Source organism: Scyliorhinus torazame, chromosome 21 (assembly GCF_047496885.1).
Source record: "Scyliorhinus torazame isolate Kashiwa2021f chromosome 21, sScyTor2.1, whole genome shotgun sequence".
NCBI lineage: Eukaryota > Metazoa > Chordata > Chondrichthyes > Carcharhiniformes > Scyliorhinidae > Scyliorhinus > Scyliorhinus torazame.
Genome location: NC_092727.1, coordinates 46,449,071 through 46,467,271, shown reverse-complemented (window position 1 = coordinate 46,467,271; position 18,201 = coordinate 46,449,071). Strand labels below are relative to the sequence as shown.

Genomic DNA, 18,201 nt, shown 5'->3' with positions numbered 1-18,201 from the left:
TAAAGCCTCGATTACATTCTACTCTCGTCTCGTCGTAATTGATAGTGCACCAGCACTGCTGCCTCACAACACCTGAGACATGGATTCAACTCCAGCTTTGGGTGACTGTGTGGAGTTTGCACATTATCCTGTCTGTGTAGGCTACCTCCGGGTGCTCCGGTTTCGTTCCACAGCCCAAAGATGTGCAGGTTAGGAGGATTTTCCATGCTAAATTGCCCCTTAGTGCCCGAAGGTGAGTAGGTTAGATGGGGGTTATAGGGATAGGGGGGGGGGGGGGGTGGGCCTGGGTAGGGTGCTCTTTCAGATGGTTGGTGTGGACACAATGGGCCGAATGACCTCCTGCACTGGAGGCATTCTATGATTCTCATAAAAGGCTCAAAATGCCACGTTCACCTTGTCCGGGGCAGAAATCAGCCTGCCCTCCGAATCCCTAACTTGGATGATCTGTCCAGCAGCCTCGTGCGATCTTAGCTATTGAGCCAAGAGTGTCTGGCCTTCTCCCCATACTCATGCCCCCCTCAAAAGCCTCAACTGGTGTATCGCCCTGTGGACAGCAGGTCAAACTGCATTTGCAGCTTTTTCCTGTGTGCCACTAGTTCAAGAGTTATGTTGCTCACAATACCCATGCTTCACTCCCAGGATCTTATCTACTAGCTTCTGCCGTTCCTTTTTAGCCTCCCTGTCCACGTGTACCTTGTACGATATGATCTCCCCTCTAATCACCACCTTTAATGGCTCCCACAGAGCAGAGGGCAAGACCATCCCATTCTCATTGAACTCCACAGACTGCCTTATGGCTCGCAACCTTCCTGCAGAACCCAATGTCTGACAAAGGCCCTACATCCAACCTTCACCCCGTCCGCTGAGTCCACTTTCAACACCAAATCCACCAAATGTAGAGTATGGTCAGGATTTCCGCCAACTATTCCGCCTTTTTCCCCAGGGAGAGGAGTCCTACCCATTTCAAAGAAATCTATCCTCGAGTACACCTTGTGCACCGGGGAGAAAAACAAGGGCCGGGATTCTCCGAAATCCCGGCCAAGTGTTGACGCCGGCGTCAAAACTGACGCAAACGATGCCGGCGACCACGGACCTCCAGGCCCAGTCATTCTCCCCTTCTTCGGGGGCTAGCACGGCGCCGGAATGCTGTGCAGTGCTCCAGCGCCGAAAGCTGGCCCTACACGGCCAGCGCGGGTCCACACATGCTCACCATGGCCGGCACGGGTCCGCGTATGCGCGTCATAGCCGTCTTCGTGCCGGCCCCCGGGCAACATGGCGGAGTCCTACAAGGGCCTGGCGCGGAGGAACATAGGCCCCCCCAGAATTAGATCGTTGGCCCCCGATCACTGGCCTGGCCACCGTGGTGGCCGCTTTCAACAGCCCCCCACCGGCGCCGCCAATTCTCCGGCTGGTGGAGAATCGGCCGCCCGGCGCCGGAGCCACGTGGCTTGATTTGCGCCCTCCCCCGCCCCGACGATTCTCCGAACCACCTGAGAACTCCTTCACCCTCGGGTGCATAAACTGCCATGGGTTCGCACTCCTGTCTCTTCCATGAACACAGCAACACCTTTGCCATCCATGAAGGGGCCAACGGCTTTGACCTGGAGTGATCCAGCTTTGAGTCGATTGCACAGTTTAAATCCAACCCCCCGCAGAATCAGTTGGTGAGGTCTAGATCCAGCTTATAAACATTACATTGTCCAAATTTGGGATGTATACGTTCACTAAGACCACTGGTTTTCCCTCAAGCGTGCCTGCAACCATCACATCCTGACCCCCCCTGATCAGCCAGGAGCTTGCCCGCTTGGAAGCAGACCCTTTTACCTGCCACCTCTAGCTAGCCCCACTTCTCCACCTAACAAACAAACAACGAGACTCATTGTGCCTTGCCAACACTGGCCCAACAGTTGCAGACCCTCCCCCACCCCTCTCCCATTCACTGGCTACTTCTGCTTAACCAGTGAGGTAGCCCCCACCCACAGTTCCTGCCAAAATAAAAACAAAAACATAATTCCCCCTGGCCTGCCCACCCCTCGGAGAGGCCCCTACTTACCTGCCCTGCACATCCCCACCCTTCAAACCTCCCTCTACGCTCCTTTCATGGGAATGGCCTGCTCTCGGCCCTGACACTTGGCAGTGCCAGTCTGGCACCCAAACATCCTTGCACTGGCACCCAGGCAGTGATCCTGCCAGTTTGGCAGTGCAACCCGGGCCAGGGTGACAGCTGGGCAGTGCTTAGGTACCCATGTTTCAAGGGCTGGGTCAGGGGGCCACGCTGCACTTACCCTGACCACCCAGGGATCTCCGATGGCCGGACGACCCCCGGGTGCCGTTCCACCTGTTTCACGTTTGTGCGGACCAGCACGGATCGGCTTCCGGCTGCAGCCTCCCGGGGGAGGCCAGAGAATCGAGGGAGGCCGGTGTATCGTCGGTGAGTAGATCTTAAGTAGGTTTAAGACCTACTTCCGGGAGCGCCATTTGGTCACGTCCATTTTGGGCAGCGTTCCGACTCCGCTGACTCGCAGGACTTGGGTAAATCTTGCGAGGCGAGGAGGCTGCCGGGTGTCCTGCTGGACGGCTCTCCCGGGATTCTCCATCATGTTGTGCTCTCGCTTGTGTGCAAGAGAGTTGCGCCCGTTGTTTGAGAAAGAAAGATTTTGCGCCACGGCTTTTTAAAAAAGGCATGAATCCTGTCAGAACCATACAGAAACTCTGTATATCTTCAGAAGATGCGTCTCAGCTTGTTTCAGCTCCCCTTGTTCTCAGACATGTTCACACTGTTTGTAAAAACTGTTAATCTCTTTTAACTGAACTGCAGTGAGAGTGAACTGCTTGACAGCGGTTCACAGCTACACCTAGAACTCCACAGGGAATCCCCTATATCCAAACAAAACTGCATTAGCCCAAGCTTTTTACGATGGCTTAATTGCTCCCAAAACCTTTGGTATCTTTCAAACAAGGATTGATTTTAAAACATTACTGCAACAGTCACATACTAACTCACGCATTTAACTCTTACCGCACCAAATAACTGTAATACAATATAGCTAAAATTCCAACATTCAACACACACCCGAGCGGGAAGGAGGGTCCTCGGTTTATTGTCGCATCAAAAGCACAACATTTCCTCAGTACCACACTGGATTAAACGCTCAAATCTCTGCGAGGTGCTACCAGCTGAGCCACAATTATCAGCTCACCTCAACAGGATCAGCACTGCAACTGAGTCAGCATCACAAATTGAAGGAATCGTAGGGCAGGGCTCCTGCTCCTTATTACTTATCGAGTGACACCCGCTGGAAAATGGACATCTGTGAACGGGCCTGACATGAACCAATGTGATAGTGTGCTCTGGGGCGGCATGTGGCGCAGTGGCTAGCACTGGGACTGCGGGGCTGAGGACCCGGGTTCGAATCCCGACCCTGGGTCACTGTCCGTGGGGAGTTTTCACATTCTCCCCATGTCTGCATGGGTTTCATTCCCACAACCCAAAGATGTGCAGGTTAGGTGGATTAGCCACACTAAATTGCCCCTTAATTAGAAAAGAAAAATAATTGGCTACTCTAAATTTTAGAAAAATAAAATAAGTGTGTGCTCTGATGCCCTCCAAAGTCAAATAGCTTTTAATTCCATATGTTGTACAATCTCACACGTTCACAATTGTCACTTGGGTGATGCAATAAAGAGAGATAATGGCTCTGGTGGAATTGTACCCAAATATGTAAGGGGGGGGGGGCAGGTGCTGAAGTGTGTGTGTGGTGGGGGGAGGAAGATAAATGATCAAAAGCAGATACAGTGCAGAAGGAGGCCATTTGGCCCATCGAGTTTGCACCGGCCCTTGGAAAGAGCACTACCCAAGCCCACGCATCCACCCTATCCCCATAACCCCAACTGGACAGGACGGGTAATTTATCATGGCCAATCCACCTAACAAACACATTTTTGGACTGTGGGAGGAAACCCACACAGACACTGGGGGAACGTGCAGACTCTGCACAGACAGTGACCCAAGCCAGGAATCGAACCTGTGACCCTGGAGCTGCGAAGCAACTGTGCTAACCACTGTGCTACCGTGCAGTGACACAGCCTGAACAATATGATTTCCCCTCCTGTCTTTCCAACTAGCTCTGTAGCCCAACACTCCCGCTCCTTATAAAATCCAGCAACCTCGAATAAAAAAATAGGACTTATTGAGACGGTGAATGAAAAGCTCCGCTGAGAATACTCTTCTAATTCTCTCCTAGTTTCAAACAACCTTTCTTTTTTTAAAATTACATTTTGTTAATTTGAGCAGTTCCCAATGAGGAAAGTAATTATTGGTGAGAGGAATATCAAGGCAGGGTTAATGGCTCCTTGTGTAATCTGGTGGAAGTATTTGATTTGCCAAGGCAACGGCACCTAGCTGGGAACAGATTGGTTGATAGTGGGCAGACCTCTTCACGTCCCCTGGCTGTCAAGCTTTTTGCATTTCAGTTGCACCTGCTTGAGTTTCTCTTGGCCTCACACAGAAGGAGCTGTGGCGGTGCAGGGAACAGAGCCGGGAACAGCGGTCCTGGTCTCGCCTCCAGCTCCCGGGTGCAGTCCCCCCTCCACAAGCCGGTCAGAGGGAAATGGGATCAGCCTCCTCCTCTGGCTATGTACCAAAGGTCATCTACTTGCAGAAAGGCAGCGTTCCTCACAAGGTACCGAATCTTTTCTCCCCACCCCCAATAATTTTCTATCGTTTTCCTCCCGAAATCTGAAGGTGGCGAGGGGCAATTCATATTGAAGCATAATTCATATTTATGAGATTTATAACGGAGGCGCGATTTTATCTATGGGGCATCTATTTGCGAGTTGGTTGAGTGATTGAGGAGTTTGGGTCATGATTCACATGTGAAGTCTGTATTGAGGTGATATTCATCTTTGATGTGAGGTTCATGCTGAGGTGTACTTGAGGCATTAGTTGTGTTGAGATGCGAGCTATAAGATTGTTTGATCTTTTAACTGTCATTGTTAATTAGTTAATAACCTCCGATGCATTGTAACTTTGTGTGACTAAAGTTTGTCTTCTTATGCACATCATTTGAGTATCAGTTTTAAATGAATGAATGGGCAGCAAAAAAAACTGCTCTCAAACACATCCTGTCCCATGTGAAAACTCCAGGATACTTTGCGTGCACTGGACAACTAGATGTGGCTCCATAGTCTCAGCTGCTTCACCGCTAATTCAAGGAGCGTCTGGGTCATCCAGTTTCTTGGGTCACATGTTCCAGGTCCCCTCACCTCCCCAGAGTTCCTGAGAAGAGTAAATGTGTGACCATCCGTGCTTGATAGGAAGAAGATGACGATGATGCTGGCAGCCTCTGAGAGTGTGACCCTCACAAATCGGGTTTCAATCCTATGCCTCCAGGGCAGTGAGTCTAGAACTGATCCATGCCACAGGAGGCACAACAGAAGTGTGTAAGTGCAGTTAGCATGGGGGGTTTTGTGGCCAGGAGGTGCTTCTGTAACTCACTTTCCCGGTGTTAGGGCAAAGGATATCACCGGTTCTGCGAGCCAAGGGAAAATAGCTCAAAGTGGTGGTCCACATTAGAACCATGACATGAAGTGTTGAGGTCCTTCAGATAAAGTTTCAGTCTCTATAGAAGACTCAAAAGAGTCAAAATTGGTCATCTCGGATAGTTCCCAGAGTTGAGTGCTAGTGAATAGAGAAACAGCAAAGCCGAGTAGGTTAATACAAAGCTGAAGAAATTGAGTAATAAGGCGACTTTCAGATTTCTGAGCATTAGGACCTGTTTTAGGGCAGGAGCTGACCCACCCCTCTTACCACCAACCTACACAAAGTGGATGGTTTGCAGCTTCGCCCTAACACCAATTGTCCTCCGGGGAGGTTCCTAACAGCACTGGAGGTGTACCTGAACCAGATGAACTGCAGGGCATTGGTCAAGAAGGTGGCTCGCCACCACCTCCCCCAAGAATTGAGGATGGGAAACAAATGTTAGCTATGCCAGTAATGCCCACATTGCATGGAAAATAAATCTAGTGCTGTAAAGGGGAGGGCGTAGACTAATTTTGGCATGGGGAGGAAAACTAGGATTAAGGTCCATGGAGGACAGCGAGATGAACAGGTATGAGAACAAAGTAACCCAGAAGAAGGGAGGATCAGGTCAAGAAGGAAGACAAACCAGATGTTAAGAGTAAAAGAATAATCAAACGAAGGGTGGGGACAGTTGGGGAGCAAGAAGGGATCATCTTGTGGAGACCGATCCATGACTGAGGTACTGAATGAGTACACTGCATCTGCCTGCACAAAAGAAGGGGACCTGCCAATCTCGCCTTAAAGGAGGAGGAGGTAGAGAAATTGGATGGGGTAATAATAGATAGAGACGAGGTACTTAAAAGGTTGGCAGTACTCCAGGGAGGAAATTCACCCAGGGTTCATTTCGGTTGAGGGAAGGGGGGAAAAGAGTGGATGCTCTGGCCCACAATTTTTTTGCATAGGCAAGTGATGGCAGGGGACAGGAGGGTTGCAAATATTGTACCCCTGTTTTAAAAAGGAAGTAGGATAAATCTGGTAACTCTAAGCTAATCAGCCTAACATTGGTAGGGAAAGATTAAGAGACCATGATCAAAGACAAAATTAATTGTCGCTTGTAAAAACATGGGTTAATTAATGTTACTGGACATGGATTTCTCAAAGGCAAGTTGATCCTGGTCTGACAAACTTGATTCATATCTTAAGTATCAAGAAGGATTGATGAGGGGTATGCAGTGGGTGTATACATGGATTTTCAAAAGGTGTTTGATTTTAAAAGAAAAAGCCACAGAATGGACTTGTTACCAAATTGCAGTGACCTTGTAAATACCGAATTGGCTAAGAATTGTTTGGAGGGAATATAATGTATTGTACCCCACAGGTTGTTCTTTTTCAAAGATATTAATGACCTGGTCTTGGCTATACAGGGCCTAATTTTGCAGTTTGAAGACAGCTCAAAACCTAATAATAGACTTCAAGAGGATACAGACTGATGAAATAGGCAGATGCATGGCTGATTAAATTTAACACGAAATAGAAAGTGATATATTTTGGAAGGACAAAAGGAGGCACCGGAGGAAAGAGATCTTGAGATGCAAACGCTGGCAGAATGAGGGGCTAAACTGTACAGGATCCTCTACTTTCCAAATAGAGGAAGAGAGTACACAAATTAAAGAGTGACGTCTTTATAAATCATTAATCAGGGTCAGTGGGGGTGCTGTGTCCAATTCGGAGAACCACACTTCAGGAACCTTGTTAATGACTTGCAGAAGGTTCAGAGGAAATTTACTGGAAGCTTACGAGAGATGAGGAGCTTCAATCAGTGTCCTTTTCTCCTGTATTATAAACTGTTGTGATTGCTTGAAATTTTGCATTCTTGTGATTGTCCTAATGAGTGCAAGATGAAAAATTGAGGCAACATGTCTTTTTTTTCAGCAAGATTCAAGGATTTCCGTTAGTTGGAGATTCTAGGGAAGCTGGATCGTTCTCGTTAGAGCAGGGACACTTGAGGGGAAAATTTAATCGAGGTTTCCAAAATGATGAGAGGTTTTGATAGAGTAGATGGCGACAATTAATTTCTACTAACAGCTCAATTACTAGGCAACAGAGATTTAACAGAACTGACAAAACAACCAGAGGAGGTGATGAGAAATTCTATTAGGCAGGCATGATTCCATGGACCCAGGTTGTCCTCTAGTTCCTTAGTTAAGAGAACATTCTTCAAAACACAAGCCTGTAGGCAGTATTTTCAAGCTCTCTAACATTGAAGGGTAACACAACTGAGCTTGTTCCTCCTCTCTTCATCCAAAATCAGTTCATAAATACTACCCAATAGCAATTGCTAGACAATAAGGAGAAGAGTTCCTGTCTACAACTGATTCCAGCATGCTGCTGCTGCTGCCTTTGTTGCAGTTGTTTAAATAAAGCACATTCAAACAATCAAAGCAGGGCCCTTCCAAACAGCATGGTTCAGGGCTAGACAAGATGCCACTGGCTTTACCCATAGAGTAACCAGATGAAACTCGATGGGTGGGAATTTCCAGCCCCGCCCACTGCTGGGATCGTCCAGTCCCGCTGAAAGTCGATGAGCTTTTGGCTGGGCTGCTGAATCCTCCCAGTGGGAGTCCTGTTCCGTCCAAGGCTGGAAAATCCTGACCAATGCAACATTGCTGTCAAAGAGATCTAGGAGTACAGGTCCACAGATCACTGAAAGGGGCTACACAGGTGGAGAAGGTAGTCAAGAAGGCATACGGCATGCTTGCCTTCATTGGCCGGGGCATTGAGTATAAGAATTGGCAAGTCATGTTGCAGCTGTATAGAACCTTAGTTAGGCCACACTTGGAGTATAGTGTTCAATTCTGGTCGCCACACTACCAGAAGGATGTGGAGGCTTTAGAGAGGGTGCAGAAGAGATTTACCAGAATGTTGCCTGGTATGGAGGGCATAAGCTATGAGGAGCGATTGAATAAACTCGGTTTGTTCTCACTGGAACGAAGGAGGTTGAGGGGCGACCTGATAGAGGTATACAAAATTATGAGGGGCATAGACAGAGTGGATAGTCAGAGGCTTTTCCCCAGGGTAGAGGGGTCAATTACTAGGGGGCATAGGTTTAAGGTGAGAGGGGCAAAGTTTAGAGTAGATGTACGAGGCAAGTTTTTTACGCAGAGGGTAGTGGGTGCCTGGAACTCACTACCGGAGGAGGTAGTGGAGGCAGGGACGATAGGGACATTTAAGGGGCATCTTGACAAATATATGAATAGGATGGGAATAGAAGGATACGGACCCAGGAAGTGTAGAAGATTGTAGTTTAGTCGGGCAGTATGGTCGGCACGGGCTTGGAGGGCCGAAGGGCCTGTTCCTGTGCTGTACATTTCTTTGTTCTTTGTTTGTTTGTTTGCTGTGGTGTCAATTCAGTAAAGCGCAGCAGAGTTAACCAGTCATGAATTAACGTCTTTTTGATATTCCAGATAGGCAGGGGAGAGAATTGATTAAATTAACTAAATTTAGAGAGGTCAAAACCATTGGTCTGGATGGATTGCTTCCACACACAATGAAAAGAAAAGCAGGGACTTCTGGTGGTGACATGTAGGTGGAGGTCGCACGTAGAGCTATTGTTTTTGCACTCAGTTTTTGGGGAGAATTCTGTATGATTATTCGTTGGAAAGTCTAAGGCAACCAAAGGATGTCGAAAATCCAGAAAAATACATTTTGGGGGGAAAAGGGGGCGAGCGACAGTCCGCCGGTGGGTGTGCTGGAGAGTTCAGTGGGAGGAAAGATGGCGGGAGCAGGCTTGCCGGGTGTGGGGCTGCGCCCATTGCAATGGATAAGCTGGCCGAGGTGATGGCAGGGGAGCTTGAGCGGCTGTTCCCGAAGCACTTTGACAAACATTGCAAGGAGATGACGACTTCGCTTAAGGAGTGGGCGGATGAGATTCTTGCCCTGATGAAGGAGGCTTTGGTAAAGATGTTGACTGCAGTGCAGGAGAAAGGAGAGGTGTTTAAAGGGTGGAGGAGCATTGTCGCAGCACAGCGACCAGTTCACCTTGATGGGTTAGGAGCTGCGGAGGATGGTGGAGATTAACCGGGCTGAGAAATAAAGGGGGAACTGGAGAACAGGTTACAAAGGCAGAATCTAAGGACCGTGGGGCTGCCTAAGGTGCTGGCGGGCCAGAGACCGACTGAGTATTTTGTGGAGATGTTCGCCAAGTTGATGGGGAACGAGGAGACCTCTCCCTCTACAAGTTTAACAGGGCTCACCGGTCGCTCCGACCAAAACCAAAGGCGAATGAGTCACTGAGAGTTGTGATAGTCTGTTTTCATAGCTATCGGGTGAATGAAAAGGCACTGAAATGGGCGGAGGATAGATGAGGAGGCATTGGTATTCATATATACTAGGATATATGGCGGAACAGGCAAGAAGGCAGGTGGCCTTTGCCGGGTGAAAGCGGCGTTGTACAAAAGCAGCGTCCGGTTTGGGGTGATCTATCCGGCGAAGCTGAAGGTCCCACATAACTCCAGAGACTACTATTTTGAGACAGCGGAGGAGAAGGGGGCATTAATGAAGGCTGAAGGACTGGGACTGAAATGAGTCTTGACTTTGGTGTTGATCTTTTCTCGTTTTCTTTTTTTTTTTGTGGATTTTTAAGTTGTGGTTGGGAGGGGGTAGTTTGGGGCTTTGCGGTGATTGGTTGGGATTTGTTTATTTTGGGTTTGAAGGATTACCATGCTGGGGGCTTGGAAGGTTTGGGTGTGGGGGGCTTTTGTGTTAGTTTTTTCTATGTGGGGGAGGGGGCTCTGGCAGGGGCGACCTCGTTTGAAAACTAAGTTGGCTAGTGAACGGGGCAAGGTGGGAGGAGCGGCCGCTGTCATTGGAACCTATATGGACAGGGTTTGATGGTCCTGGGAGGTGTGAATAGTGGGGGGAATGGGGACAATACTGGGAGAGGTGGTTTCGAGAGGAAGTGGCCGGGGGTTTCTGGGAAGGGGGATAGTGGGTAGATGGTTGATGGCGACTAGGGCTAGGCCTGTTGGGTGGGCCAGGAGTAGCGGCTATGACTGATAAGGGGGGGGGGGGGGAGGGAAGGAAGAGACCCCCGGTCCGGGTGGTGACGTGGAACGTGCGAGGACCGATGAAGCGAGCGAGAGTCTTCTCTCATTTGAAGAGCTTGAAAGCCGATGTGGTGCTGCTGCAAGAGAGTACCCAATTCATTATTTCCAATTAAGGGGCAATTTGGCGTGGCCAATCCACCTACTCTGCACATCTTTGGGTTGTGAGGGCGGAACCCACGCAAACATGGAGAGAATGTGCAAACTTCACACGGACAGTGACTCAGTCGGGATCGAACCTGGGACCTCGGCGCCGTGAGGCAGCAATGCTAACCACTGCGCCACCGTGCTGCCCGTCCATTAGCCTTCTTGATTATAACCTGTACCTGCACGCTAACGTTTTGTGACACTTGCATGAGAACACCTAGACACCTCAGTACCTCGGAATTGTGCAGTCGTTCTCCATTTATCTTTGCTCAGCATAGGGCTGTGATTACTCTGTATGGTTCAATGCCACAGTAGGACAAGAATTTACCAACAAAAAGATTGAAATACTTGTCACGCACTGCACTTAGAATTGATCTCAGCAGGGATGGGGCGGGAGGTGATTGAGGGGCAGGAAATGCTTTTCATGGCCTCTTTTTATTCCATGGCTTTAACTGAATGTAACACACTCCCTTGTTCGCAGGTGATGTTCAGCAAACACTGCAGACCCAGTGACATTAAAGAGTTGCTGTGCACAACTGTTGGGCTGAGCAGGTGAGAGAAATTATATTTGAATCAGATGAGGACCATTGGGGCTGGAGTTGCAATGTTCTATTAGTGATGACCTCTCTATCTTAAACAAGTTAAATCTTAACTCGTTTGAATGAAATCCATTTGTGATGAAGGCATTTTCTGATTTATTTATTTTATAAATTCAGAGTACCCAATTCATTTTTTCCAATTGAGGGGCAATTTAGCGTGGCCAATCCACCTACCCTGCACATCTTTTGGGTTGCGGGGGCAAAGCCCACGCAAACACGGGGAGAATGTGCAAACTCCACACAGGCAGTGACCCAAGCCGAGATCGAACCTGGGACCTCGGCGCCGTTAGGCAGCCGTGCTAACCACTGTGCCGCCCTGCTGCCCCTTCCTGATTTATTTTAAAATGGTTTACGCAGTCACTTAAATGGAAAACGAGAGTGATATGATCGTGTCATCTGTCTTGTAAGAAACGGTTTAAACATGTGCTAATTCTCTCACTGCAACTATAGACCCTAAATCTTGAGCTAACTGGTATAATTGAGATAAATAAATACATGTCATTTTTATGGCGTTATTCACGCCCTCTGTATGTTACCTTGTATGTTGCAAGGTGCTTCACAGCCAATGAAGTATGTTTGAAGTGCAGTCACCAAGAAATGTGGAGGATTAACCACCCGCTGCCTGTATTGGAGAATCTTGCAGATAAAGTCCATGATGTTTTTCCCACAATGGATAATCAAGAGCAGGGTGCTGGTGATTTCTCATTTACAGAGGCAGGCAAGAATTCCCGTTTGCTGTGCGAGCTTAGAAAATCAGACCGTCAAGTTGAGTAAATGAGTATGTGATCTGTTAAGATCCTGTTTCTTTTTCTATTCTGTCTTGTTATTTAGGAACACCTTGATTATGCTCATGGATCAAAACAATGCTATTATATCCATAGACCCAACTATGCCAACTAATGCACCAAGGTAAGATTGTCAGGGCTTTTACATAAGGGGAAATATACCGTAAATGGCAAAATTCTTAGGAATATAGAAAGTCAGAGAGATCTGGGCGTACAGGTCTGCAGATCTTTGAAAGTGGCAACACAAATGGACAAGATAGTCAAGAAAGTATATGGGATGCTTGCCTTCATTGGATGGGACATTGAGTATAAAAACTGGCAAGTCATGCTACAGTTGTAAAGAACCTTGGTAAGGCCACACTTTGAATATTGCGCACAATAATGGTCGCCACACTATCAGAAGGATGTGGAGGCTTTGGAGAGGTTGCTGAGGAATTTTACCAGATTGTTCCTGGTCTGGAGGGTGGGTTAGCTATATGGAGAGGCTGAATAGAGTCTGACTGTTTTCATTAGAACGACGGAGGTTGATGGGTGACCTGATAAAAGTATACAAGATTATGAGGGCATGGATAGAGTGGATGGGCAGGCACTCTTTCCCAGGGTGGAGGGATCAGTCACCAGGGGGCATAGGTGTAAGGTCTGTGGGGCAAAGTTTAGAGGAGATGTGTGAGGCAAGTTTTTAAAAAGTTTTTTATTATACAGAGAGTGGCGAGTGCCTGGAACGTGTTGCCGGGGGAGGTTGTGGAAGCAGATACATTACCGGCGTTCACAGGGCATCTCGACAAATACATGGATAGGATGGATATCGAGGGATATGGCACAAGGAAGTGCTGAGGGGTTTTGGCCAAGGCTGGTATCATGACCGGTACAGGGTTGGAGAGCTGAAGGGCCTGTTCCTGAGCTGTATTGTTCTTTTGTCTATCCCAAAGTGATGGTAATGTGACATAAAACATGACACAGTAAAACCAATGGAGGACAGTTATAATTGTGACGAGACACTGTTGGGAACTAAGGTACATGGTCCACAGGTTCTCCAGCCCATGACCTCAGTTTACAGCTGAAGTCACTCAGATACTGCTGTAATGTAGAACAGGCTCCACGTTTCTCCAACAAAATGAAACATGATCTTCATCAATGGAGAAAGTATGGTGATTGTCCCTTTAGAAGGGACAAGTAAGGATCACATGGTCTGAACAACCAATCAAGACCTAATGCGGGGAATCTCTCCGGGGAGGTGTTTCCTTCATAGCAGAGCGCACTATGGACTAGCTGCAAACATGTAGCTCATGATGCAGTCTTGTAAATAAAATTATTTTGTTCAGCTAAAGAAGTCATGTCTGGAGTACATCTTGACACCCAGAAAGTAGTGGAGGCTGGGTCATTGAATTTATTCAAGGGGCAGAGTTTTTTTCCCCCCACACAATGTTTTTTTAAAAAACATATTTCCATTTAAAAACTTTATCGATTAACCTACTAAAGGCCATTTTTCCTCGTCTTTTTGTTGTCTTTTACAACAAATTTGATTTTCTTTCCTGTAAATTATTAACAAACAAAAGCCAGAGATCAAGGCTCACAGTGCAGACCACCACAGTTAAGACAAAAAGCGACAAGGACGTTGATCAAGACGTAGAGGTTAGGCAATGTCAAAATTGAGTTTTATAAAGTCTCTAGGTTAAGGGAGGAAGGGAAGATAAAGAATCATGAGTCTCGCACAGTTTTGAGGTCACATGAAAGAATTAGAGGAAGAGATGATGTGGCAAGTGTTGATTTCAATATAGCAAGGATGCAGACTATGTAGATTGACACATTTGGAATTTAGAAGGAATAAGAGAGGAAGACATTCAGAGGGTTAACATCCATAAGTAGCTACAGGTCTCCCCTGTACTGCTACTCTCTCGCACCCTATTCTTAACATAAAGTAACTTGAAAAGGGAGCTCACTACACCTGTATCGACAGCACATAAAAACTCCCACGAGGTCAAACTTTAATAACTTTGCACTTTACGATGACAAAAACAAAATCTCTACGTAATCAGTTTATCCTGTAAAACAAAATAAGTTAAATGCTGAGAAACTAGCATTTTCTTTGACTAATTCTGTAAGCCAACCCAGCATGGAGAACATACTAAAAGCTTTAAACAAACAACTTCATGAGAAGTAAAAAAAAACATACGCTCTGAAGTAAAGTATCCACTATTAATTTCCTCGAGTGTCCTCCAGATTGGCCACTGCAGCAATAAATAAAACTGTTGACATGTCTAGCCAGGAATTCCACTGGTAGGGAGAACCAAGAGGAAATTCTTGGTGATGAAATTTAATCCACCAAAAAGCAGCTATTTCTGTACTTTGCACCTCATTCATTTCCTCTGCTCAAGGTAAGAAAAAAAGATACATTAAATGTGCAGACCAATATGTTTGTTTCTTTTCAACAAAATGAAGAAATACAGAGTTCTGCAAAATAAGTGACCTCATTCGGCTTCTTCACGTGGGCAGACAACAAAACAGCCTTTATCAAGGGGCAGAGTTAAGAATTTGGTTAGGCAAGGCAGTCCAGGGTTATGGGGGTTGCGGACAGGAAGGTGGAATTGCAACCACAACCAGATTAGCCATGATCCTATTGAATGGTGGAGCAGGCCCGATGGGCCAAATGGTCTATTGCTTCTGTGCTCCTATGTAAAGTAGTTTCTGTATTGTTCGCGATGAAATTGTATCTGTGGGATGCAATTGGATTGTTTGAGTAAGAAAGGTGTCCAGATAGATTGATATTCTGAACAAATCAGTTATCTTGCTGTCCAGTTCTTCTGGGGATTTTCTTCTCCCTTGTCCGAATTTTGGAGTCAGGTTCACAAAGTCACGGAAGCGAGCTCTGCAAGTTATTGTAAATTATTGCCTTTTCTGATTATTTCTAAGGCTGCTTGAGAGCCACGTGGTGCTTGTCGCAGTAAGCTATTGAACCACTGGTGCACTGTGTTGAAACAAGGTGATAATCCACAGAGATTTGGCATGTTTGAGTATGTCAATTTTGCATAATAGGTCCTGGAGGCAATGAGAGCGTTGGTCTCTGAACAGCTGTGAACGATAATGAATCACTTTCCCTCAGCATCAGCAACTACCTTGATCATGAAATGGTGCTGCCTTTTTCCAATGCGAACCATCAGAAAAATCAAAGCATATTGCATTTCCATTAAAATGCCATTTATAACAACTGCCCATTTTGTCATTCTGTATTTAGACCCTCCCACCGGAAGTTCTGCAATGCCACTTCTGGCAAGAATATGTAAATATATAGGAAAACAAGTTTACAATATATTCTTTCATGAGATGTCGCTGTTGCCCATCTCTCATCGCCCTTGAAATGAATGGCTTGCCAGGCCATTTCAGTGGACAGTTGAGAGTCAACCACATTACTGTGGGTTTGGAATCACACATGTAGGCCAGACCAGGTTTGGATGGTAGATTTCCTTCTCCAAAAGGCCTGAAACAGACAGATTTTTTTTTTCAATAATCAACGATAGTTTCATAGTCACCATTACTGAGACGCAAATTATTTTGTTGATTTGGATTTAAATTCCACCAACTGCTGTGGTGGAGCTTGAACCCATGACCCAGACCATTAGTCTGGGCCTATCCTGTGACATTAACAGGATAGGCCCATCATCTTCCCCCAGACAAAGGCAATTTAAAACCTAAATACGTGCAAAAAAATTTAGAATGGTAATTGAAGGGCCTGAATTTTTTTCCCCTCTTCTAACCATGGCGACAACACTTAGGGCCAAATTTAATGGTCTTGCTCACTGCCTGGGAGCTGGCGAGAGCCCCATGTTGCCTTCTTTCAGGAAGGCCTGCTAAATTAAGTGTCAATCAGGCACCTAACTGGGCAGCAGCGGATCTTCCCTGGGATCAGGACTGCGGAGTGTAAATCCTGCCCCCTGAAAGCTGCCGACCATTCGGAGGTAGGCAAGTATGCATTGTCCACCAAGGAAAAGGGTGGTTTCTGCTGTCCATGCACCCATCCAAGGCCCAGGATCACCAAAGGATTCATGTGGGCGATGGCAGAATGGAGGTTTGCGTGCTGTTGGTCATGGTGGATGGGGATCAGCAACACGAGCAGGGGTTGGCTCTCAATGGGCCAATCCATCCCAATGTCAGGTTTCTCGATAGGGCACTTGAGTGCCTTTGAACGAGGGCCCACCCCACCCTGCCTTTGAACGAGGGCCCACCCCACCCCCATCCAACCACCAGAACCCCAGGAGCCCATAAGCAAACACAATGAGATTTGCTTTTCATGCTTTCCACTTGGCATGTCTGCTGGGTCTATACCAGCAGTGGCAGGATGAGGTCTTTACGTGAGCATTTGTTGCCCACGTAGGGGCCTCCATAGGCAGCAAGGCTTGGGGGAGGGGGAAGGCCATTCATGAGCTTTCTTGACACACCCTGAATCAGGGTGGAGTTTGGTAGACAACAGGCTCCCCAATTTCCCTCCACCACCAAATACACGTCTGGACAGAATTTAATGCCAAGCTTGGAATGGGCTGGAGGTGCGGGGATATGAGGCTGGAGAGATGCCACCTTCTGACACCTCCCGATTTAAGTCAGGGAGGGGAGGTTGAGATCGGCCTTCCTGTCCCTAGGTTAATTAAAGCCCTTAAAAAAGCAATTTAGGGCCTGGGCTGCCACCACTGGTGTACTGGAGGGGGCCCACGCCATGTGGGCAGGCTGCCAGGTATGAACTGGTAGCCCCCTTGTGGGCTTGGGCGCCCTGTACCTGACAGAAGGCACCCCAAGCAGCAAAGGCTGCCCCTACTGCAAGAGTCCCACACAGCCCTCCATCAGAATACTCCACACCCTGCCATCATCAGAGTCTGCCTGACAAGCCCGGCCCACTCTCCTTCTTCTGGGATTGCTGCTCTGCGTCTCCTGATTGTCTGGCATCTCTTGGAGGCAGGCGTTTCACCTTGCAAAAGCCCAGGTGGAAGATGGCGGCATAGTGGTAACATCACTGGACGAGTAATCCAGAATTGCAGGCTGATGCTCTGGGGAAAGTGAGTTTAAAATCCCACAAAGGCAGCTGATGGAATTTGAATTCAACTATTAACTCTGGAATTGAAAGCTAGTCTCCGTAATGGTGACCAAGAAACCATGAAACAAAGATGGCACTGATTTTAGGGAAGGAAATCTGACATCCTTACCTGGTCTGGCGTAGATGAGTCAATACCCAGGTAATGTGTTGCCCTCGTAAGCAACTCCGTTCAAGAGTAACAAATGTTGACCTTGTCAGCAATGTCCAGTCCAATGAAGCAGTAAAGGACAGAAGAATTCCAATAGTGGGCAGCAGATTGCCTGAATGGCCGTGACGTTCTGGTCACCTCCACAACCTTTAAATTCAACCTTCTTTTGTGTGTTATACCTCAGGCAGTTGAGTCATTTTACATGTGACCATATCAAGGTGGTGATCTAGACTAGAAGCTCAGTCAAGGTTACTCATTCTCAGCCGGCCTTTGGTTACAAAAAGCATGTGTCTATTTTATGTAATTTAGTCAGCTAATTAACGGAACAGTTCTCGCTCAAACAATTTTGTTTAATATCTTTCCTTTTCTTTCCAGCTCTCCTTACAGAGTGGTTCCCCTCAGTGGTAGACAGCTAACAGGTATTGACTCCTTACACATCAATGGTGTATCTATTGAAATGGATACCCGCTGGGAATTGGTGCCAAATCTTGCACATGGTTTATATGGATTGGATTTTACAGGGCTCTGTGGACTGTACAAACCTGTCCCCCGCCCCCACCCTCCCCCTCCCAAATTGTGGAGTGAGCCTGCCCATGATCCCAATGGCTTCCCCACAGTAAATTAATGCTGGGAGCCGTGTTAACTGGAGACCAGATTTGTGCCCTTATCTTAAGGGCGGCACGGTAGCATTGTTACTTCACAGCTCCAGGGTCCCAGGTTCGATTCCCAGCTTGGGTCGCTGTCTGTGTGGAGTCTGCACGTCTCCCTGTGTCTGCGTGGGTTTCCTCCGGGTGCTCCGGTTTCCACCCACAAGTCTCA

General features: G+C 47.3%; 1 protein-coding gene across 1 annotated transcript in view; it reads left to right on the top strand.

The window, feature by feature from the left end:
• Positions 1 to 4,460: 4,460 nt before the first annotated feature.
• Positions 4,461 to 18,201, top strand: part of LOC140398270 (high affinity cGMP-specific 3',5'-cyclic phosphodiesterase 9A-like) — a 63,061-nt gene continuing 49,320 nt past the window's right edge. Inside the window, exons 1-4 of the mRNA XM_072486745.1 lie at positions 4,461 to 4,682; positions 11,252 to 11,322; positions 12,201 to 12,278; positions 17,758 to 17,801. Coding sequence (XP_072342846.1) covers positions 4,611 to 4,682; positions 11,252 to 11,322; positions 12,201 to 12,278; positions 17,758 to 17,801 — 265 coding nt within the window. The 5' untranslated portion in view covers positions 4,461 to 4,610. The remainder of the gene's footprint in view (positions 4,683 to 11,251; positions 11,323 to 12,200; positions 12,279 to 17,757; positions 17,802 to 18,201) is intronic.